Source organism: Lucilia cuprina, chromosome 3 (assembly GCF_022045245.1).
Source record: "Lucilia cuprina isolate Lc7/37 chromosome 3, ASM2204524v1, whole genome shotgun sequence".
Lineage (NCBI taxonomy): Eukaryota > Metazoa > Arthropoda > Insecta > Diptera > Calliphoridae > Lucilia > Lucilia cuprina.
In genome coordinates this window covers 39,159,846-39,185,135 of record NC_060951.1, presented here as the reverse complement: position 1 = coordinate 39,185,135, position 25,290 = coordinate 39,159,846, and the positions used below count along the sequence as shown (strand labels likewise).

Genomic DNA, 25,290 nt, shown 5'->3' with positions numbered 1-25,290 from the left:
GACTAGACTATAGACTATACTATAGACTAGACTATAGACTAGACTATAGACTATACTATAGACTAGACTATAGACTAGACTATAGACTATACTATAGACTAGACTATACTATAGACTAGGCTATAGATTAGACTGTATCTAACTAAATAGACTATACCATGGAGTACAAGGTAGACTAGATTATGTACTTTATGCAATGGGTTAAATTTGATCAAAACTTTTGAACTATGTATTTTACAGGCGTTATTTCTTTAAATCACAACTTCATTAATAACATGATATTTCGAAAAAAGAAACAATATAAAACGTTGGTCATTTACATTTTTTATACAAAAAATTAAAAAACACTGAAACTACACAGAAAACCTGACGATTAATGAATGGATGGATGGATCTATGAACTTCAAGTAAATTAGCAACAAAAAAAGTGTCTCAATTGAGGTTTTACTTAATGAATAAAATAAATACAATTCAATAACAATAAAAAAGAAGAAAACAATACCGGCATATGAAACAACACACAAAATGTATTAAGAAATCGGTAACGAAGAGTTTAAGTCTTTTTATTTGTGATAACCTGCGGACGCAAATATTCTGCAGATACTACTGCAAGTATTGAGTATATTGAATATCTTCTTTTTCAGCAACTTCTCTTCTTTTTCTGTTTTTTTTTTATCAAAAATTTCTCACTTTCAGCCACATAATTCGGTCAAGTCGTTTTTAGTATGTTTATCTGGACTCTCGTAATCATCATGTATCAATCACAATGTAAATGTGCAGCGGGTGATATAACCTTGCCCATAGTACCTTCCATTTTTAGTTGCTATTTCTTTTTGTTTTTGTTCATTGTAGACTTCATTACTAACTCTTACAGCTATTGTTCATGATCAGCTATAAAAGCAATTTAAACATCAAACATTTTGTGCATTTTAACCAACAATTGAACGGAACTTTTTTGATGAATTGTAATAGATTTGTTTGAAACCAGAAATCTGCGTCATGATTTTGATCGGTTGTTAGTTATTTTAATAACAAACAATTTGTTTATAAATTGCTTATTTTTAAAACCATAAAAGTTAGTAGAAATAAATTCAGCACTACATTTGGACGCTATTAAATATTCACTCTACACACAGAGTTTTTTTCACTTAAATTCTGCAATCATGACTCAGAAATACAAGTGATCGAAACTATAGTTATTTTGTTGATTACTTAAATCAGTTAAAAGAACTTTTGGTTATCTCGAACTATTATTACTTTTAAAATATAAAACTTTTAAAAATGCAGGTTAATAGACAAAGATGTTTTCAAGGATCTTGCCTGAACCTTTGTAAATTTATTTTTTATATCCTACACCACTGTAGTGAAGACGGTATTAGGTTTATCGGCTCATAATCACTTGCTGAGTAGATTTAGCTATGTTCGTCCGTCCGTTTGTCTGTCTGTCTGTCTTTGTATCCATATAAACCTTGTGCGCACGCTACAAGTCGTAATTTTCAAGATAATTTGATGAAGTTTAGAACATACTCTTCTTTGATCCGTATTCTATTAAAAATGGTTAAAATCGGTTCATTATTTCGCTTAGCCTCTATACAACCGTACTCCTGAATAGGGCCTTTGTACTTACAATTACGTAAAATGTTCTATTATGTCAACAAAAATCGGCAAAATTGTTTTATAGAACTTTAAAAATACAAGCGATTTTTGTAATGATCGGGTCTCATTTGACCCTAGGCCTCATACAAACTACCTTTCAGAAAATGACTTGAAGATCAAAATTCTCTTACAAACACTAATAACACTATTAAATTCTACATAAATAACTTTGACCAACCAATAACTCACAAACATTTATAAGGATAGACCTCTATTTACCCCTACTCCCCTATAAGCCCTCTTGTAGAAAATCTCTTTTTTGCCAACAATAAGTAGAAATATTCTGGAATAAAGTAAAAAAAAAACATTAATTTGTTTTTTTAAATAATCTACATTTTTAACTTACTGACTGGAGTAGGGTATCATATGGTCGACCATGCCCGACTATACATTCATACTTGTTTTAATTTTCTCCTATACAGTTCCTTTAAACTTTAGTAAGAAAGAGAACACGCCATATGTTCTTGAAGTAAAATCGAGTTTGAAATAAAAATCGATGAAACATATTATCACTATTTGATCCGACGAAGTACGTGAATCCCTAACGAAACCTTGATCATCAAAAAGATCAAGACCTAAAAAAAAAACACTTAGGATTTTATGCTTAAGCTGACCAAGAACAACAACAAAGTTAAAGACCTATTAAATAACGACAATTAACTATTCGACCTTAATAGATAAAAAATCTCTCATAATAACTCTTATACGACCATAATTATATATGAGAATAATTTGACAATGAAAACAAATTAACATGATGATGTCGATAATTGCCCAAATCTCTGACATGATAAACACTATGTTCGAATGCAATTTTAATTAATGAAACACACCTAAATTTGTAGTTTTAACTATGACAACCAATATAGTACTATATTCTAGAGATACAACCACATTTATGAGTTTATTTTATTAATGAATTAAAGCTTCCGAGTTGTAATTTTTTTATAATTTCCTTTGGTACTAAATTTTGTAAACCAGTTTATGTTCTTGATTCATATTCTGAAATATGAATTTCTATGCTCATTAAAAAAACTACATAGTAAATCATTTTTAAATAAACTTTAATAAACTTATAAATTTTGTCATAAATATGTTATATAAAAAAAACTAAACTAGAACTAGACTAGCTTTAAGTAAATACTAAAATGATGCGTAAGCTTTATTAAACTCTATGATGACTAAGTTAATGGAAGATAGATTGTTTAACCAAAAGTTGAACAATAATTCTGCATGCATCATAACATAAGACACTTGTAGCGAATTCGTATTAATCGTTATTTTCAGCTTAATTATTACATCATAATGCCACATTGTGTACAACATACAACATAAAATCGTAAATAAGTTGTGTGAAATAAAAAACACAATTCTTTTTGGGATATATGAATTGTTCATTAAAATGCTGACGCAGCAACATTGGTTCATGAGTACTTGAATGTATGCTTGCACACGTGTAGCTGATCGTGAACTTCAGGTAATTGTTATACATTGTCTGGTTAGTGTGTATCAGTGCAGTAAGAAACATGTAATTAGGTGCAGTAAGGTTAGGTAAGGATATAGGCGGATATAAATGTAATCCAGGCTTTTAAAACCGCTGTCATAAACTCTAAAATTATTTGGCAAAACAACAGTAAATCTAATCTGGCGGGCTTCTTTGAACAAATTACTACGGAGTGTTCAGTATAAGTGAGGACATGAGCATTATGTTCAGCAAGGCTCCAGAAACGTTGCTTGATACTTCTCCTTTATAAACGTATAGATACGAACGGTTCGTAACTTCATGCGAACTGCCTTTGATCAGTTATATACAAACATCAGATCTGCTCATTCGCCTACCAGACAGAGAATATGTCGGGAACTTTGAAACACTGATCCCAGACAGAATATCAAGGTCATGATTACTAATACCTATAATAATCCATTGCTACCTAGATGGCTCTAAATTGCGGACATATAAATGCCTTTTCACAATACTAGCTTCCAGGAGAGAAGTCTGAGAAATAACGGAATACGCAAATTTGATTAATATAAAAAAGGCATTAACATATTTACCGAGAGTAGAAGACAATTAGTTCAATATCAGATGACAAGGTAAGATATTAGGTAAGATCTTACTGGAATCTAAAAATCTTTAATCAAACACTCTCCCTGAGGAATAATTGGGAATAATTGGTAACAAAAACAGCGATCGTATTACTTTTAAAGTGAAAAAGAATGCGATATAGTTAACCCAATTATCGCAAAACTATAAAAAGCAGCGAAGGCTACACTAAAAATTTGAGCGAAAAAAATCCCATAAGACAACTTGGAATAATGAAACGTTAAGTCAAATCGCAAAGTCGAAAAAGTTTTAGTTATTAAGCATTTCGAATTGCTGATTCACAAAGATCGGATACTGTTATGGGAACTTAAGCATTAGAAAAGATGTGATACCATTTGTCAAATGGAACTAGTAGTAGTTTCTAAGCGTCTTGATTCTTCGGCAGGACAGGATTGTGGTAGAGAATATAGGGCCGATTTCATCTCGTAGTATTAAGCCGCTTTCGTCAGTTCATTATTATTTCTTTATCAAACCATTCAGTCGCACGAAACGAAATCTTCGATACCTCTGATGTTTATCTCCTGATGATGTGTAAAGTGGAGCTAGTAGTAGCTTCCAAGCGTCTTGAATCTTCTATACTGTCACAGTTGTCAGAGTATTTAGTTCATTGTAACGAAACTAACGAAGTCTTTTATTCTTCTGATGTTTATCTCTCGAAAATTTGTAAAGTGGAATTAATAATAATTTCAAAGCGTCTTGAATCTTCGATACAGAAGCACCGGATAGTGGTAGAGAAAATGAGAAGCATTTTATCTCGTATTTTGTACATTTCAATGAAATTGGTTTTTAATCAAACATCGGTAAATTTCAAGATGAACTTTCTTAATAATTCCATTTCACTTGGTTCAGCACTGTCACATCAAATATTAGCAGGGTTAAGAGACAATAGTTTTACAGAAAAACGGTACATTATGGCGAAAGAATCGTTAAAACCAATAATCAGAAGATAAACTCTACTTTAGTGCTATGATGACAATATAAGAACCCCAGTAGACCCCAATACTACTTCTACAAAGTAGTTTAACTGAAAGTGGAGTTACAGGGAGCTGTCTTATGAGAAAGCCATAACCAACTAGTAACAATGGGTCCATGTTAATGTTAATTTAAAAATTATTTACTTCTTGAGTTTCTTAGGAGAGTGTGATGTGATGATCCAAGCGGAAAGATCTAATAAATCTTCTGTGTTATATTTTTATTAAAACTTTTTGCATTCAGTCGATTAAACAACTAATCGAATAGAGCAATGAACTTTGCGAATGTGATGAAGAATAACTAAAATAAAACGGTGCTTCAATATAATTAAACTCGACTGTAAACTTTAAACTTTTGGCACAACACAAAACAGAAGTCTTTTGTGTTGATTTAAAGTCGATTGCAATTTAATAGAGGTGTGTTTTTAAAGAACGGGTTTTAAAAATAAAGAGGCTTCATTCGTTACGGTCAAACAAGATAAATGAAAAGGGAATGGACGTCTGGCTTGGCAACAGTCTTTAACATGGACAATATTGCTAGCGAAAGGAATTTCCTGTGACCAAAACAAAAAGATGACACTTATTTTAAAAAAGAAACAATGAAGCCAAGGCTGAACGTACATAATTGATGTGAAACATGATTAAAGACAAAAGCGGGAACTGTAAATTTGTGTTATAATAGTTTTTTTTTTATAATTTTTATTAATTTATTTTATAACTTTTTGTTTAAATTCTATAGGGACTAAATCTAATAAACGTAACCACCATTGGCAGCATATTGGGTATCAATTCCAGAGGAAGAGGAAGCAGAGGAACCTACAGAGACGGAAGCGAATTGTTCGCCAGCATAGTCAGCTTGGACTTCTTGGGCAACAGGAGCAGAAACAGCTACATGGTGTTCAACATGAACAGCAGATTGTTGGGGTTCAGCGTGATGTTCAACATGATGGTATTGGTGTTGTTCAACGGCAGCTTGTTGGGGAGCAGCAACTTCATCATGTTGTTCAAAAGCTTCTTGTCCTTCATGATGTACCAAACCGGTGTAGTATTGTTGTTCGGGTTCTTGAACTTGTTGTTGTTCTTGTTCTTGTTGTTGGCTCAATTGGGTGTAGTATTCGGCTTGTTGGTGGGTAGATTGGTAGACTTCAGAGCCGGGAGCGGCAGGAGCATCGGCTTCAACAGTAGCAGCAACAGCTTGTTGAACATGAGCGTGAACTTTGTGGGCAACAGCAGCAGCGGCTTGAACATGATGGGCAACAGCGGCATGTACTTGAGGAGCGGGAGCAGCTTCGACAACAGAGTTATCAACTACTTCTTGGACAGGGGCTTGGGGAATTTCTTGGGCTTCTTGAGCATAAGAAACATGTTGTTTGGGTGCCAAACCAGCAAGTACGGGAGGCAAGTACATGTTGTTCAAGTGGGAGACATCGGCGGCAACAACACCCAAAAGGGCCAAAGCAACAATAGCGAATTTCTAAAACAATGAAAAGAAAATGTTATTAAATGCTTATAAAATGCTATTTGCTATTGATAACACACATTAATGTTTAATGTAATAAGTTTACACTTGAAATCTTCTAAATTCTTTACAACTTACCATTTTGTTAAAGATTGTTTAAAATTTCTGCGACTTAATCCAAAGACTTTGAATCCAGAACTGATATTCTAAATAGCTCTTGACCATACTATTTATACATATGTGGCATGGCGTATAAAACAAATCAATATCTCAAGCAAATTATTCAGCATTTCATTAAAGCCAAACTAAAACAAATTTTCAAAGGTGTTCTGTAAACGTAATAAACTACATAAGAAAATAAAAATCAAAAAAACAAACAAAAATTAAAATATTCACAAAATCTTATTTAATTAAGAATTTTTTTTCGTTTGCCAAAAGGCAAAAAAACTTTAAACTCTATAAGAATATTTGTTTTAGTTTCTGTTTTTCAAAAATCTTTTTTGTGTAAAAAAGTCTCATATGCTTATAAATTGATGGCGTTTTTGAGTTAAAAGCCTACAAAACAAAAAGTAAAAAAGTCAAAAAAAAAAACTATAAAAACAAATCAAAAACCAGTTGTTAAAATATAAAACAACCAACTACTAAAAACATCAATATAAATAAATAAATCTTTATAACATGAATATTAAAAAGAAGATGAACTTTCAAAAAATCAAAATTTCAAAATTAACCCATTACCTCTTCCCTCTACTATACACCTGATCGTGATACATATTTTGAACTGAAAGTTTTTTTATATTTTAAAATTTATTATCATTTTTTGTTTTTCTGGTCAATTTATGAACTTTAGCAATTAAAAATTAATATAATTCCTGCTTCTTGTGCTACTTTACAAATCGTTTTGTTTTATAGAATTTAAAAATACAAAATCTATTTTTATTTTATAATTTTTAGAGAATGTTAGATAAATCATGTCAATAAACAATTAATGCTATATTAACATGTTCATTAATTATCAAGAATATAAACTAAATAGTTGGGTATTAAAAAAAATACCGGCGGATGTTAACGGGTATTTGCATATGTTGTGTAATTCAAAAGGTGTAATTAACTATCAAGCAGGGTTTTGTCGTTTTCAAAGTAACGTATTCTAATATTTCTTTGTATTTCATGTTACCTTGCTATTCTTCCCCATCATGGTGTGACCGCAATACCAGGGTAAAAAAATTGATACTAGTAACTCTATTCTCGACCTTTACTTGGAATTATTGCACATGTTGCCGAACCTGAGTACCCATCTTCAGTGTACACTTGATGGCTGTGTTATACCCTACACCACTTAGTGTGTTTGTGCTGATGTTTGTAACGCACAATTATATTGGTCCTATACCCAACTTAAAGTCGATTTTGCTATGTCCGTCTGTTTGTCCGTCCGTCCATGTTAACATTGTAATCAATCTACAGGTCGAAATTTTGAAGATAATTCAATAAAATTTGCTATATGATCTTCTATTGTCCCAGGGTTAAGATCGGTCCATTATTTCACTTTGCCCCCATACAACTAAACCCTCGTATCTCGACAAAAAGCTACAAAATCAAGTTCTATACTTGCTTTGATGACCCTCATGAACTCTATAATTAAAAGGCCTTGTTTGACCCTATAATTGAAGGGGCCCCTATAAAAGCCCCCTTTAAAATTTTACTTAAATGTCCCCAGTTTTATTCATAAGTATATCTGAGGCAAGGTACTTAAATATTTTATAATGAAAACTAAATCACATTTTTCTTTTTGTAACAGGTGGAGTATTATGTGGTCGGCCTCGACCGACTATAATTTATTACTTGTTTAAATTTTGCGTAAAATACTGATTCGCTGTGGAATCTATATTTCGTGTGCTGTTGCCGAAAAGACAACAGATATAGCTTAGTGAAATGACTTATGCATTGGAAATGGGTTGATGGACTTATAAGATCCTCTTCAACCCTTACACATAAAATAAATGTGTACAATTATATTTCGATGAATGTGTTGGATAAATAAGAAGTGTGATGGGTAGAATTTAGAAACTTTCAGGATTTTTTTTTTTGTAAAATAGTCTGAGCGTTGGGAAGGGATTGATGTCAATTGAATACGAAGGAAAATAAATGGAGTTATAAAGGTGTTATACAATGCTCTCCTATCCGTAGTCATAGAATGAAACTGTCCAATTATTTCTCAATGAATGTGTCAGATAAATGGATTGAATTCAGAAATCTTCAGAATTTATTCTGTTCATACTAGACAGACAAGACAATTTTGTACATGGTGCTATTGCCGAATCAACAGAGGCCATCCATATGGATGTGAAAAACTCTCACATTTCCGGAATGAGTTTTTGAAATTGACTTGTTTTGTTTTGTTTTTGTCTCGAAAAAGAATCCCAGAAAAAACTCGGTAATGGGTTATACTTCCATAACCACTTACTTTTTAATGACTATTTACTTGCCGTCTGCATTACATTGAAGTACTCGTGTAATTAATTCTTTTAATCTGAAATAGAAATACTTTATTTTCGGCTTTGTCATTATTCCCTACACTACTTTAGAGGCTGGCCGCAATTTTCAGGATAATTGGATGAAATTTGGCACATAAGCTTCTTTTGTCCCATGGACGAAGCCTATTGAAAATAGTTGAAATCATTATTTGACGTGCAATAAAGTAGGTAAGCAGTGGTGCAGTGAGTAGAACATTTAACTAACAAACCAAAGTCCCTGGATCATATTATCACTGGCTCCTTTTTATTATTAAACAACTTACTCAACAACTTCTTTGTAAGCAAAGTATACTTCTTTAACTCCCTATTTGTAAGCGATCGTAGAAGTACTTGCCTCCAATGACATCACCGTGTTAAAATAATGAGTTAAATGCTAATAAAGAAGTAGTGGTTTTATTAGCGTTTTTACTCATTTATTTTCAATGTAAGTTTTTCCTGGGACTGAATAAAGAATGTTTTCCAATCGATTTTGATCTTATGTACAGTTCAGTTATCTTAAAAAAAGAACAAAGGAGGACCGATTCAGTGTTTGAAATTGCCTGGTCAATTGTTAAAAACAACAACATAAAATTAAAAACGTTTTTATTAGCATTAAACAATTTTATTTAACAATATTATTTTGCCGGTAAATTTTAATTGTCAACCAATAAGATTCACTTTCTAAAAGATTAATAATTAAGTGGGACTATTAAATTAAACTACGAGAAATCCATTTCAAATTGTTTAATAAGAAAATGAACATCGAACGTATCTGGTGTTTTGTCGATGAAAACAGCTACCGGTTTTTACAAAATTTATGAAAGAATTCTGTCAATTTAAAACAAGAATAGACCCTTTCAAATATCCACTGCCTTTTACAGAAGTAATTTAGGAATAACCAATTCTAAACTCCGACATATCATACAAGTTCTCATTTGTTTACACAACACAGTTAAATTAGCTAAATTACTTACCACATCAATTTACTAGAGAAATAACAAAAACATATACTACATACACTCTTCTTAATGATGTAATATCATTAAAAAATCATTAATTTATACAAGTTTTTTTTTAAATTTCATGTAATATTATTTGTTATTCTTGCATAAAATTAAAAGACTTCTTAACTTCCCCTTATTATTCAACATGCAAAAAGTTGGTATCAAACAAGTAGGAAAGTATAGTCGGGCATGGCCGACCATATGATACCCTACACCATGAGTATATTTTTACAATTTTTACTTTTATAAAATTTTTATTTTTTGTAAAGAAACTTTTATGTTGAATATTACCATAATTCCAAAATATTTAAGCCATTTATTGATAAAAAACTAAAATTTCTAAATGAGGCTTTATATAGGTCAAATATGGGCCGATCCTCGGTAAATTTGGGAAAAGGATATATTTTTAAATAACAGTTAGTTTTGTTGAGTTTCATTGCGATACAAATGGTTACAAGTCAATTTTAGACGCTTAAGTCATTTTTTGAAGGGGGGTTTGTATGGGGGCTAGGGTCAAATATAGGCCGATCCTTACGAAAATCTGCAGTATCATTTATACTTATATAAAACTTATTTGTGCCAATTTTTAAAGAGATAGCAGAATATTTGACGTAATTATAGCATAAAAAGTTCAAATCGGGAGGTACGGTTGTATGGGGGCTAGGTGAAATAATGGACCGATTTCAACCATTTTCAATAGGCTTCGTCCTTGTGCCAAAAAACATGCTTGGTCCAAATTTCATCAAATTATCTTGAAAATTGCGGCCTGTACCTTGCGCACAAGGTTTACATGGACAGCCAGCCAGCCGGACAGACGGACGGACGGACGGACGGACATTTCTTAATCGACTCAAAAAATGATTCTGAATCGATCGGTAGTTTAAGGTGGGTATTGGACCAATATTTTTGTATGTTACAAACATTAGCACAAACGTATAATACCCTCCCCACTATAGTGGTGTAGGGTATAAAAACGGGTTTTTAAGTTTGAGAAATTTTTGTCGATATTTTTGTTTGTTTTTGGTTTAATTTTTTTAATTAACACATTGATTTTGCAGAAGATTTATGTGGCCAATATAAAAGCCAAAGAAATATCACAACTCGATTTATTGTTAATCGTACTTAATAACCAAAATTAGTTTTATTTATATTTCGGAAAAAAATGTTATTTTTTTAATCTTGTTGATTTTATTCATACTGTTGTTTCTTTTGTTTTAAAAGTTTTGATATTTGTAGAAAGACGCTTAGGATTATAAGGATTATACAAAAAATAATAATACAAATATTTAGTAGGATTATGTGTTTCCGACTTTTAATCTGTTTGACTTTTTGGAACTATTGAATTATATTATTAAATAAGTGAAACTCAACGCTATCTCCAACGATATGTCAGATGTGAGGCCATGCAGTAGTCAGGTCATTATGAGGTTTAAAGCCATTGACGGGTCCGTGTTAGTCGGGTAACATCTTCCAAGCCTTAACTACCAACTGACGAACTTGGAGCGCACATTAAAACTTGCCAAATTTTAATACGAAAAGGCGTGTTTAGTACTAGCCTAGAAGCGGTTTCCGTAGAGTTTCACCTCGACGTATACTGGTTCTAGAATACCACAACCGTCAGTCCAGGGTTCCCGCTTTCTAGATATACCATAAATATGATCTTACTGATCTCGATCTTAATGCTATAAAGAGGGGTTGTTATATTTACTGCCTTCTCTCTTGGGGTCAGACGCAGACCAGAGAGCCGTCCCAATATGGAACAGACTCTCTTGGATTTTTGATTCAGGGATATACGAACCTCACTCTTCTACTTATACCTCTTTTGAGGGCACCCCCTTTAGGAGGGTATCTATTAGGATGGCGGCATCCATTCGCCAGTGTGGCATAATTATCAAAAAGCTTATGTACCTTCTATCTATCATCTATCTATCTATCTATCTATCTATCTATCTATCTATCTATCTATCTATCTATCTATCTATCTATCTATCTATCTATCTATCTATCTATCTATCTATCTATCTATCTATCTATCTATCTATCTATCTATCCATCTATCTATCTATCTATCTACTTATCTATATATCTATCTATCTACCTATCTATGCCTAGCTTTTGAGTTTACTTTTAAAAAAAAGTTAAAAATTATTTTTGTTTTCATTTAAGCTCTATCACTCTTGTGTGAAGTTTGATTAAAATATTTTGCCATAGGGAATTTATCTTATTAGCGCTGTTTGACAAAGTGGACAAAGCTGTCAAATTGTGCTCAATGTATTTACATAGCTTTCAGTATATCTTCACCATTGTCAGCAGCCATTATGTCAACAACAAATGTTGATTTTAACAAATTTTCGACAATAAATACTTAAAGAAATACGGAAGTAAATACATTCAATTGGTTGAAGATAAACACGCTTAACAATTAAAATATGTGTTAAATTGCATGTGACAGTATGAGAGAGCTAAAGTGAAGAAGATTAATTAAGTTATTAGATATTATTGTCTTCATATTGTCCAGACTTGACTGTTTCTTTTTCTGCTTACTACTTAATTTTAAATGGTCATTAATATTCGTTTAAATAAATAAGCTATTATTTTCAATACATACAATTTGTTAGTTAATTATTTAAACAAAACAATATTGCAATAGCAAGAAAAGATAAAATAAAATAAAAAATTGTTAAAGTGCGTTCACACTTTAGTGAGGGGCTTGTCACTTGTATTACTGACCGAATGATCGACAAACTTTACAACAGCAAATTCATGTATTTTTTTGCAATTTAACAAAAATTAACAAAAAAAAAATATTGTCGATAATGGCCTACCTTACCATTAGTTGTTACCCTACACCGATCATGAATATTGTCTTAATTTCGATATTTATAACTAATTAAAGAGCTGTAGGGTACAAATAGCGATTAGTTCAGTTTAATCGAATTTTTGAAAAGTTTTTTTTTTAATTTAAATTTTTGAACAGCTTTGTGTTCAAACAAACCTTTATTTACTTAAGTCTTATTTTGTTGTCTATTTCTGTTCAAAATGGTTTTATTTATTTTATAATTTGTTTTGTTTTTTATTTAACAAAAATCAAATAATGTTTATTGGCCACTGAAAATAAACATTTCAACCGCAACACCTTACCTGAGTATTTGCTTTAAAATACAAACTGCCATAATACGTTGACGTCTTACATTAAATGTCATTTGATTAAAACACCTTCTCCTCATCAGATGTATGTATGACTTAATTGTATGCAAAAATAAATAGATAAAGAGCATTTGTCGGTATTATGCCGTCAATTGTTGGTTGTTTTGGCTTGTATAGGAATTAGTACAAGGTTAAAATTTGAAGCTTTAAATATTGCAAAAATTTTGGTAATTTGTAAATATGTATGTATATTGTACGAACATGAAAGGGAGCTGTTACTAACTAGTTAAAACTAGTGGCTAAGCTAAAAACAATATATAAGTTTGGTCGTTATTTCCCCATCCTTCATCAATCTACTTTCACATTTGAAATGTCATTGGTGGCAAGTACTTTCTCGTGGTAAGCTCTTACAAGTAATAAAGAAAATAATCATTGTAAATAATAGCATCTATAGATTTACATCTAAGAGGACTTATTATACTACTTTTTTGTAATCCAGACATTATGTAATGATCATAATGTCTGGATTTTATGGAAAGGAATGTTACTAATGAAGTCAATCTGTGTCAAATTTGTCATTTCTATAAAATATGCTTATGTTTCCCAGATAAACACATTTTTACTCTGTATTATAGGTGCCACGCCCACTGATAGTTTGCCAATTTGTTTTTCCAAATATTTATATTAATACTAAAGTTATTTGCACGAAACTTAAGAACTACAGTATCTCAATTTTAGTATTTAACTCATATGGAAGTTGGAAATCGTTCTCATTCTATTTCATCTGTGGTTTTCGAATGTTCCAATGGATAATATAGTTGCCCATGCAAAAGGACTCTAGTTTCCTACCTATTGGAATTTTTGTTTTAATTTGTAGGGGGTGTATGTGCCTGTGTCATAATGACATACTAAATTGAGTCATAATGTCCATGGACGTTACAACAATTTCAAAAGTGTCACAATGTCCATGAGCAATTGGACATAAAACCCATGGATTTCAAAGAGTCCATTTATCAGAAAAGGCTTAATTTAGCGAAGTCAGTGTTAGAAATACCGCAGAGTTTGAAACCCCTGCACCGGGCCGAAGGCCGGCTATCCAGAACACTTTTCAATAGGAGTCCAAAATGTAACATACACAAAATTTAAGAACAAATCTTTTTGGATAAGCGTGTTCCTTTCTTAAATTTTAAACATTTTAAAAAAGTGACATAATGTCAATGGACATTTGTAGTGTGTCATAAGGTCTATTATGTCATTGGACTAAATGACACGCCACCGTATGTACCACGCCCACGGGTTCATTCTATTCCATTCTTGTTTTCCCAAAGTTTCGATGAATGTCATAGTTGCCTATGCAAAAGGGCTATAGTCCTTATAGATTGCTAAATATAGGAATTTAAGTTTTCATTTATATCAAAGGTGCCACGCCCACTATTGCTGGTTCATCGATTTTTGTTGTAAATTGTCATATTCGAGGACTCTATCTGTTATAGTTTTTCAAATATATAAATTTTAATATTTAATTCTTATAGAAGTTGCCACGCCTACTATTTTTCTGCTTTACTATTCTATACTATTCATCTGTCGGTTTAATTTGCCCCGCCCATTATTGCCAGTCTGTCTGAATGTCTTCTATCATTGTTAGCTTGTTGGTCAATGTCAATGATTATATAAATCCCACAAAAATGTCAAAGGGGTCCGTCTGTCTTATTGATATGACAGCATTATCGATAAGCCAGATCCATTGACATATAATACAAATAATTCTTCATATTGGAAGAAATTTTTAAATATGATGGAACAAAATTAACTTTTATAATTATGTCTCTATTGAAAGAGCTGTGCTCATGTTATGAGAAGCTTTTTTATAGAGATATTTATATAGTAAGATTTTCTTTTACTACAAAAATTCCTCTAGATACTTTTTCTATACAGATATTACTCATGTTTGCTTACTTCAGCCCAATTTGTATTTATTTAATAAATGCTTAAATATTCCTTAATAAATAATTTAAAATTTCTTAATCTATCTCGAAATTATTCCATTTTTCTTCATCTTCTACATAAATAAATAAACAAAATGTTATAAATAATTTTTCATTAATAAAGCTAATAAAAATTAATAATATTAAGCATATAAAATTTTTTTATGATTGTGACATCATTTTGAAATAATTTACATAGTCATTCTATTATTCTTACTATTCACATCAAAACGTTTCTAAATGAATTTATAACTTTTCTAATTTCCATAAGCTTGTTTATTTCTTATTAGAAATAAATAAAAAAATTATACAAAATAATATATTGTTGATGTTAAAAAGAAACAAACTGGTTAAAAAGTATGATGCTATTCTGATATTTTGAAAAAAAGGATAACAAAAAAATTCTATATAAACTTTAAAAATGAACAAAAAATTATCATTAAAGCCAAATATGTATGTATAAAAATTAACATATTTGATAGCATGTATCTTTTTTAACATAAAAATATTTTGAATTTTTAATAAAATTAATTTTAAAGAAATTTCTGCTAATTTTAATGATTTTTTTCCTTAATCAGTTAAAGCGGAAGTAAATATTTATGTCACACGTGCTATACAAATAATCTTTAAAACTCAATTTCCTTTATTATTTATTTCACTATCATTCTTTGCAAAATCACACTTTTTAAAATCTTAGATAAAAGCATATGCATCTTACTGCCCTGTATTTAACGGGGCCATTAACCAAATATCTTTTAAAGACCATAAGATTCAAATATGAATTTATGTATAATTATTTTTCTAGACATTAAACGTTTTTTAATCATAAAAGTCATCTACCTCTGTAGTGCGTTGTCATGAATGAAGCCGAACGCATAAATATTTATATTTTAAATGATTTTTATACTCTACACCACTATAGGGTATTATGGGCTTGTGCTGAAGTTTGTATTGGTCATACTATCGAAATGTATATACATTTTCTTAGAATCACCGATTAAAAGTTCAGGTAAAAACTGGTTGAAAACGGTCTGTTATTTTGCGACACAACAGGACCTATGAAAGCGTAGATCCGATTGTAGCCTAGGAGTATTCTTTAGAATTTGGTGGAACATACATCCTCCTTTCAAATTAAATAACAAAGTAGTGCAAAGACTAAAAGACTAATAAGGGCCTTATTTGACCCTACCCGCAGCTACATTTTCTCAAAAAATAACATGATCCAAAACATAGAATCACGTTTCTAAAAACCATTTTTCTTTTTTGTAAAAACTAAACCAATTTTAAAATTTTTTTCAAATAACTGATGTAGTGCACCTTAGGGTAGGCCATGCTGAACTTCAGTTTCTTACTTATTAAATTTCAAATAAGCAAGATTTCGAAAAAGACACACATCAACACAAAAAAAAAATTAATATACCGGCATGCGTTTTATTTTCAATGTTTTGCTGAAATGCGCTAAACTTTTATTGCAAATATTAAAAAAATGGACAAGAAATACATACATATATTTGCATTTTAAACAAGAGATGACATTTGATGTCATTTTGACACATATTTTTCAGTGGTTTGTTTTTTGATGTTGTGATAAGGGGTAAAGCAAGATGTTAAATAAAACAATAACAACATAAAAAGAAGTTAGATGATATTAACTTCCTAGAGGGAAATGAACGTACCAGAACTACCCAGCAAAAACTCGGTGATGGCTGGTACTTCGATAAATACTTACTTTTCAATGACTTCTACTTACCGTCTGCAATACTTGAAGTACTGTAGTAATGACTTTCTAATGAATCTGATATAGAAGTTCATACATTTTATACCCTAAACCACTTTAGTGGGGAGGGTATATTGAGTTTGTGCTGATGTTTGTAACGCATTAAAATATTAGTAATATACCCACCTTAAAGTATACCGATCAGAATCACTTTCTGAGTCGATTTAACGATGTCCGTCCGTCCGATCGTCCGCGTGTCCATGTAAACGTTGTTATCAAAGTACAGGTCGCAATTTTTAGGAAAACGAAATATGGAATATACGTATATTTTGACCTAAGGATAAAGCCTATTGAAAATTGTTAAAATCGGTCCATTATTTCACCTGGCCCCCATACAACTGAACCCCTAGAAAAGAGCTTTTGAGCTCATAATTATGTAAAATATAAATGTATCTCGATGAAAGTTCGAGATACATACGAGATACAAGCCTTGATAACCTTGCCAAATTTCGAAATTATCAGACTTCATTTGAGCCCCCTTCAGAAAGTGAAGAATATCTGCAAATTTAGCACAGACAAATATTATATATATTATATAAATATCGTATAAATTCAAATCTATCCAGCAAATTTTATCCAGATCGTTCCATATTTGCTCCTATCCCCCATATTAAGCCTCCTTTATAAAATAAGTTTTTCAATAAATTTCTTAAATAAATGGGAATCAAGGTAATTTTCAAGATAAATGCTTTATTATGAAAAATAAACCACATTTAATATTCATAACTGGTGTAGGGTATCATATAGTCGGCCAAGTCCGACTATACTTGCTTACTTGTTTTGGCTTTGTCATTTTGTTTGCTCATTTCATTTAATTGTGTTTTACAATAAAAAAAACAATATTAAAAACAAAACAACTTCTCAACAACTTCTTTATAAGCAAAATTTAGTGAAAAGAGATTTTATTAGCATTTTAACTCATTACTTTTCAATGCAAGTTTTTATGTGAAATTTTTCTAAGATGATGTCACTATTAGATGGCTTTGACCTTGGCTATATATTTCAAGGAAGAGAGTCTCATGAAATAACAAAAACATACATATTTGTCTTAAGCCGCCAGATACATACTTTGAAAGTCGGTTCCACGAAAAATTCAGCCTACAAGGTCTATTGGCTGAAAAACCTTGGAAGTCCTGATTTAAATTTTGATGAAAAACTAAGCAATAGGACACCTCAGAAAAGTGACTGTGGAGAATGTATTTTGCTTCTGGACATTCTACATCACTTAGGATATTGTTCGTTTGAATGCCGGGTAGGAGAATCATATGAAATTTTTATTGAAAGGTTTAGGAGCTACTTAATAGAAATTCTTATCAACTAATGTTATGTGGGGAATGAGAATATTTTTGGACATTCAGAATCAGGTAATTATAAACTACGTGGATGACTCATTTGGTCCAGCAGCTACTTAAATAAATAATAACAATTCTCACCAACTAAGTTGTTGACGGAGCAGCATATTCTTGAGAAATGAGAATCCACAGCTTTTACTACAGGTTATATAACTCATTAATCTCTTTAGATATTTATCTAGATCCTTTTCAATTACATCTTCTTTGTGGGGCTAAAGTCTAAACTTAACACGAGACACAAATCATTAATGTTGCTTAAAGTTAAAGACACAAGTCTTAGTTGTTTCGCTATGATGTGATAATTGAAATCTTATTAACATTTAAATAAGAATAAGTGTTTATTTATTTATATTTTTTTTTTTGAGATTTTTAAATCAAGTTTAAAAAAACTGTTAACTGTTTTAAAAAACAAAATAACTGCAGTTTGTTATTTAAACAGAGATTTATTGCAAGTGTAGGTCAGTTTCTTTTGAATTAAATGTTTGTTTTTAAAACAATTTGTAACATGTGTTAAACTGCTTTAAAATCTAAATTTACATATTATTTTACATTTTGTTTATATTCATAAGAATCATGTTAATTTATTTATTTATTTTATTTAAATCTAAGTTTTGTTTTCTTTTTCTTGACCCTAAGTTTAATGTTAAATAAACTTTCCGTTACAAAATATTAATAAAATTATTGGAAAAAAAACTCCCCTTTAGACAATATGAAAACGTCATAGAATAAATTATTCATATATTTTATTTGCCATTTCTTTTATTTTCTACTTATTAACATAATGTTTGTATTGTTTTATAAAATGTATGTGAAATTTTTATTTTTACAAACAATATTAATCTACTAGAACGCTATACTGAGTTAAAAAGGTAACAAAAGTTTAATGCCCAACATAACTAGCATGATTTGCCTTCTATTCACCGTATTCATAAAGATATGAAGAGTTTATTTTAAGTTTAAAGTTAGACCATTTCCTTGTCGCTGGTCTACAGTTATTCTGCTGATTTTTTTGTTCCTACTAGTTTATGTCTCAAAAGTCTACGATCAACTTGTTTACGTCTGATAATTCGCCCGACTGGCAAATCTATGCATAATAAGTCTTCGCACTAGTATTCTCTTCTATACTAAACGCTTGACTAGTCTACTTCCGACTAACAGTCTGACAAGTCTGCTCTTGACTAGTCTAGGCCTACGTCTGACAAGTCGACCTCTGACTAGTCTACGTTTATCTAGTCTACTTTTGACTAGTCTACGTCTGATTACACTAGTTCTGCGCTTGACTCGTCTACGTATGACAAGCCTACGTCTGACAAGTCGACTTCTGACTAGTCTACGTCTGACTACACTAGGTCTGGCTTGTATATGTCATCCTAGTCTGCATCGGACAAGTCTGCGGCTGATTAGTCTAAGTCTGACTCAGCTATGTCTGACTTGTCTTCGCCTGACTAGTACAGTTAGCTTCTGAATAGTGTCTGCCTCAATAGTCCACAAGTGACGTTTCTATGACTAACAAAACTAAGCAATTCTAAATTCTAGTCTAGTCTATGTCTGATTAGTGAACGCATGACAAGTCAGCACCTGACAAGTCTACGTCCACTAGTCAACGATAAAATAGTCTACGTATTACTGGTGTACGTCTAAAAAGTCTATGTCTGACTAACATTGATTAATCTACGTCTGTATATGACAATTATGTCTTGCTATTCTAAGTCTAAAATATTTCGGTTCGACCATTTTGACATATGATTAACAATTCTTGTATAGATCTGCAAGGTCTAGTATTAGCCTGTCTGCTTAACACTTAACTAGTATACTACTGCCTATTCTATGACAAATGTCTCACAAGTCTGTGTTTGACTAGTCTACTCTGACAAGTCTGCGCCTGACTAGTCTACGTCTGACTAATCTACATCTGACTAGTCTACGTCTGACATGTCTACGTCCGACAAGTCTGCGGCAGATTAGTCTACGCCTGACAAGTAAATATAGTTTGCTTCCAACTACTCTCTTCCTTAATAGTCCACGACTGACTATTCTATGACTAACAAAACTATTTCTGAAAAGTCTAAGTATATGTTTCAATGTTAGTATACGTCTGGTTTAACCAGTTTTCGTCTTACTGACAATTCTATAAGATTGCGCCTGACTAGTCTACGTCTGACTATACTACATTTGGCTTGTCCATGTCTGTTTAGTCTACGTCTGACAAGTCTGCGGCTCACTAGTCTACGCCTGACAAGTAGGTATAGTTTGTTTCTGGCTAGTGTCTGCCGTAATAGTTCACGACTGACTATTCTATATCAAAAGTAGTTTTGTACTTTTGACAAGTTTGTTAGTATACGTCTGGTTTAACCAGTTTTCTGTTCTGAAAACTCTACAAAAAAATAAATTGTTTATATAGCGACTTCTAAAGTCGACTTCATCTGCTTACTTTTTGACTAAATTTATATTTTTTATTATAAAAATTTTGACATCATCTCAGCTTAATTGAGTCAATGTTCTCATTTTCTAAATTTGTTGCGAATTTTGATGATGTTTTATTTAAGGGAATACCTGGATTATCTTATAATGAATTCATGTTTTTGTTTGTGGACGATTTTTTAAAGATTTTAAATTTACGGGATGCACAGTTTCTAAACAAAGGAGTAGCTTTTATAAAGTTAATTAAACTTGTTTAAACAAAAAACCTATAGATCTCAGTAGTTGTTTCAGCAAAAAATGGATACAAGTATAAATATTATTAAATTATAAAGATTAATTACTCGACAAAAGTGTGTTTGAAATATAAATATCTCTAGGAGGAGCTAAAAGCAATTAATAATGCAAATACGGGGAATTTGCACTTTTGTGCAAAAATTTACAAAGAGTAAGATTTTAGTTTTTATAAAAATTTTACATTGTCTGTCTATCTGACGCATATCATAAAAAATATTAATTACATACTTATGTACTTTTGGGCGCTATAAACCAATTAATTGTTAACAATTAATACGTAACTAAGTAATAGGGTTCTATAAATCACTTTCGAATAATCTAACAATCGACTTTTTGTTGAAAAAAGTCGAAGTCGACTATTTTGTTCCAAAAAAGTCGATAACTCGACTATGGTCTGTGAAAAAAGTCGAAAAGTCGACTTTGTTAATAAAAGTCGAAAAAAGTCGAAAAGACAAACAGTCTCAAAGTCGAAAAAAGTCGGAAAAAGTCGAAAACTCGAAATTTTTGTAGAAACAAGTCAAAAATAGTCGACAATTTTAAAAAAGTGAAAAAAAAGTCGAAGAGTCGAAAAAAGTCGGAAGAAGTCGAAAACTTGAAATTTTTGTAGAAATTAGTCAAAAATAGTCGACAATTTTAAAAAACTCGAAAAAAGTCAAAAAATAGTCGGAATAAAGTCGAAAGAAGTCGAAATAGTCAAAAAGTCGAAAAAATCGAAAAGTCGAAAAAAGTCGAAAAAAGCGAAAAGAGTAGAAAGTAGTCAAAAAAAGTCGAAAAAATCGAAATGTCGGAAAAGTCGAAAAGTCGACTATTTATAAAATACTTATAGTCAAAAAGTCGACTTTTAATTAAATGAAAAAAGTCGAAAAGTCGAAAAATCAACTTTTCATAAAATGCAAAAAGTCGACTTTTAATTAAATGAAAAAGTCGAAAAGTCGACTTTTCGTTTTAAATATAGAACCCTAGTAACTAATATTATTTTTAACCACAATACAATGTAATTAACAAAAAGTTAATTGGAGATGCCGGGGATTGAACCCGGGGCCTCTCACATGCAAAGCGAGCGCTCTACCACTGAGCTACATCCCCTCTTGTGAGACATTAGATTAATTAGTTTTTCAACTGCACCACAACAATAACGGCGATCACAGCCAAAATAATAATTATAATTTCAAGAAAAGAACAAACAATTGTAGCAAAATAAAAAGTTAAGTAAAATGCTTAATGAGTCACTTAAATGTTTAACAGAAAAAGAAAGAAATATCAACAAAATTGCTTTCAAATTTAACTTAGATAAAATTGGTATTTTAGAATTTTTTGTCAATTAAAAACATTTTGGTGTTTCTCCTCTGTATGTACATTTCAACACTCGAACGAGAAAAATTCATCACTTTTATTTTTGCTTATCTCATTGTCATCATCTGTAATTTCCGTTCTTTAATATATTTTTATTTACCCCAAAGGTTTGTTAGTTCCTGTCTTTCTATTTTCTTTTTGACTCTTACTCTTACCATGTTTTTAAGAAGGATTTTGTTTTTTATTAAGTTTATAGTACAAGAAAAAGTTGAATGAATTGTCTTCATATGAATGATTTTAATATGTCGCCTTTTCAGTTTCTTTTTGTTTTTAACTGTTTTTTTTTTTGGTGATTTTTCCTTTCTAGGGTGCCTTAAGTTGAAGTATTTTTTCTGGCTTTGAGGCATTGTACTTAGCAAATATTAAAGTGGAATACTTGCACGAACTGTTTAATTGTAAAAGAGGGGCAGGACAGGACAGTAAATTTAAAAATCTTGAAATAAGAATTATATTTAAATTATTTCAAACCAAAAAAAGTTTTATACAATTATGTTGTTTGATATTTACATTACCCGAATCGCTTAACTAGGGAAATTGAGACTAAATTTTAGTCCATCACTTCCAAGATATACAAAAATGACAGAGCCTAAAGGAAGAAAAGCTAAAACTTGAAATTTCAAGTCCGAGTCCGCAATATGTGAATCTCTTCATGTATAGTTACATCTATAAGAACATTTAAATGTAGAACTCTGTAATGTAATTAGAGACTGAGATAAAGACTTGAAATGCTTTGGCGATGAGTATATGTACAAACACTTCTTATAATGACCTGAAAGGTTTAATGATTGATATATGTACAAGATTCGGCAAAGCCATATATTCGTGTTAGAAACTGGCGAAAAAATCAATTAGATAAAATGTTGGCACGTCGCCTTCACTAGACATAAAATTATGCAGAAAAGTTTAATGCCTCTTAATCGTTTACTATGCAATTCTATAACGCCATTCTTCTGGTAGCAGTCTGTTGCGTATTTCATCGTGTCGAACAAAATACTTTACCAAAAGTTATATCATCAATCTGTAGTATCTTCTTTATCATGAGAATATGTTGTTTTTTCTTAAAGATACTAATCGGGTTTAATTTGACTCTAGCCCACATACGATAGCAAAGTATAAAACACTAGTATTTCGAAAAGTCAGATATATATTTTTTATATAAACCTTGACCAAAATTTATCGGGGCCGGTCGATTTTAAAACCCTGTCTCACTTACAGCTCGTGTGTGGTATCATGTTGTGACGGTCATGCTTGAGTATATTTTCCAATCGATATGTCATTATTGCAGAACAATTATTCAAGAATGGCATTAAGCAGACATAATAAATCTTGTTATGTTTATGATACCGAATAATGAACCAGACCGATATCATTATGAAGAAAGAATTATCGAAATTCTTTTATATATGTAATACTTAAGTGCGTGTCATACTTAAACTAGATCTTAGAATGCACCCACCAAAGAACAACTTGGCTGTGCATCTTATTGCCACTCGAAGAAGGTGGTTTTTGATATTTTTATAATCAACATTTAACAAGTGAGGATATCAAAATAAGTTTTGCCGATTTTTATAAAGATACTGTAATAAAGCTCACAAGCCCTATTCGGGGATACGGTTGTAAGGGGTCTAGGCGAAATAATGGATTTTAAACATTTTCAGTAGGCTTCGTTCTTGGGTCAAAAGAAGTGTACATACATGTGTGCCAAATGTCATTAAATTATCTTACAAATTGTGACCTGTACCGTCACACAATTGACGCACGGACAGACATAGCTAAATCGACTAAAAAAGTCATTCTGAGCCATTTGATAATTTAAGATGGTTTTAGGACCATTATTTTTGAGTGTTTCAAGTAATAACAAAAAAAAACGCATAATATCCTCCCCCACTATAGTGTAGGGTATAAAAACAGGTAAAGATATTATAAGGTTAATATTAGTACAATTTACAGGTGATCAAATTAAATATGAACTCCTCAACATATTCTTCGCAAATTTGTTGTATAATGAAATTGTTCCAAAAATGTTCAGTGATAAATATGGATGTTTAATGGTTACAACTTTAGTTTAAAAATTTCATAGCATATTCTTAGGTGTTATATTCACCGTGTTATGTTAAGTACATTTACTTTAATGTTATTTTAAGTTAATAATGTTAAATAACTTCTTTACGTTATGAACATATACTAGTAACACTGTTATGAGTTTATATTAGGTAAAGTAAAACAGTGGGCCAAAGAACAGTAATATCAGATTAACATTTAATAATGTTATGTTAAGTTAATAATGTTAAATAACGTCTTTACGTTATAAACATATTAGCATTGTAACTAGTAACACTGTTATGAGTTTATGTTAAGTAAAGTAAAACAGTGGGCCAAAGAACAGAAATATCTGAGTAATAATAAATTCTCAAGTATGATAAATTTTAAAAAAAAATGTTTATACGAATGTTTTTGATAATATGTTGAGTATTTGCATATTACTTTTATTAACTGTAATTATACACATGAAATTATCACAACGGAAAATTAAAAATATATTCCCACCTTTTAAATCTCACTATCTTTACATAGATCCAGCAAATAACTGGTAAATTAGTCAAAATAAGACATATTTTTACTAATTTTATTACCGTAACAACTAATCGTTCTATGCTAATAAAGTAATTTTTTTTTCATTGTTGTTCGTTTAAATTAAAATTCAATAAAAATAACTACTTGCATGTTAATTCCACTTAACTTTTAACTGTTGTCGTCGTATCAAAAACTAAACATCTCAATGAACATTTAAGCAAAGGAAAAAAAATTTTGTGAAGAAAAAAAAATACCATAGTTATATTCAACATTTACACAGCAATATTTTGTATGAAACATATTGGCTAGAATTGAACAACATGTTCAACCATAACACCAACAACAACAACATCAACAGCTATATACATCAGCAACAACAATATCAATAAACATGCCTCATTATAAATGCAGCGCCGATTTGTTTTGTTGTCCCCTCTATTTGAGTTGCCACAATAACATCAGAAAAAAATGTTAAACTACAACAATAATCCATAGAGAAGAAATCGCCTTCTATTAAAAGTCAACGTTACATTTTTTTCATCTTGTCTATTTTTTTCGCTTGTTTTCTTCTTTTTTTATTTTTGGCTTCAAGGGTCGTGATTTTTATGTATATTCTATATATATACAATAAAAAGTCTTAAGCGGCTATGACAACAATATCAGCTAAAAGAGCAACAAAT

General features: G+C 30.9%; 2 protein-coding genes and 1 non-coding gene across 3 annotated transcripts in view; 1 reads left to right on the top strand and 2 right to left on the bottom strand.

Moving 5' to 3' along the window:
- The window catches only part of LOC124419097, a 361,713-nt gene that overhangs the window by 75,903 nt on the left and 260,520 nt on the right, over positions 1–25,290 (top strand). The window lies entirely within an intron of this gene.
- Positions 5,399–6,425, bottom strand: LOC111677424 (signal transducer and activator of transcription C-like). Its single transcript, XM_023438542.2, has 2 exons — positions 6,329–6,425; positions 5,399–6,205 (listed from the first exon to the last, which is right to left on the bottom strand). The coding sequence occupies exons 1-2, from the start codon at positions 6,329–6,331 to the stop codon at positions 5,480–5,482; spliced, it is 729 nt and encodes a 242-aa protein (XP_023294310.2). The 5' UTR covers positions 6,332–6,425; the 3' UTR covers positions 5,399–5,479.
- Trnaa-ugc lies at positions 21,698–21,769 on the bottom strand. Its single transcript has one exon. It is a non-coding gene; the product is annotated as a tRNA-Ala (tRNA).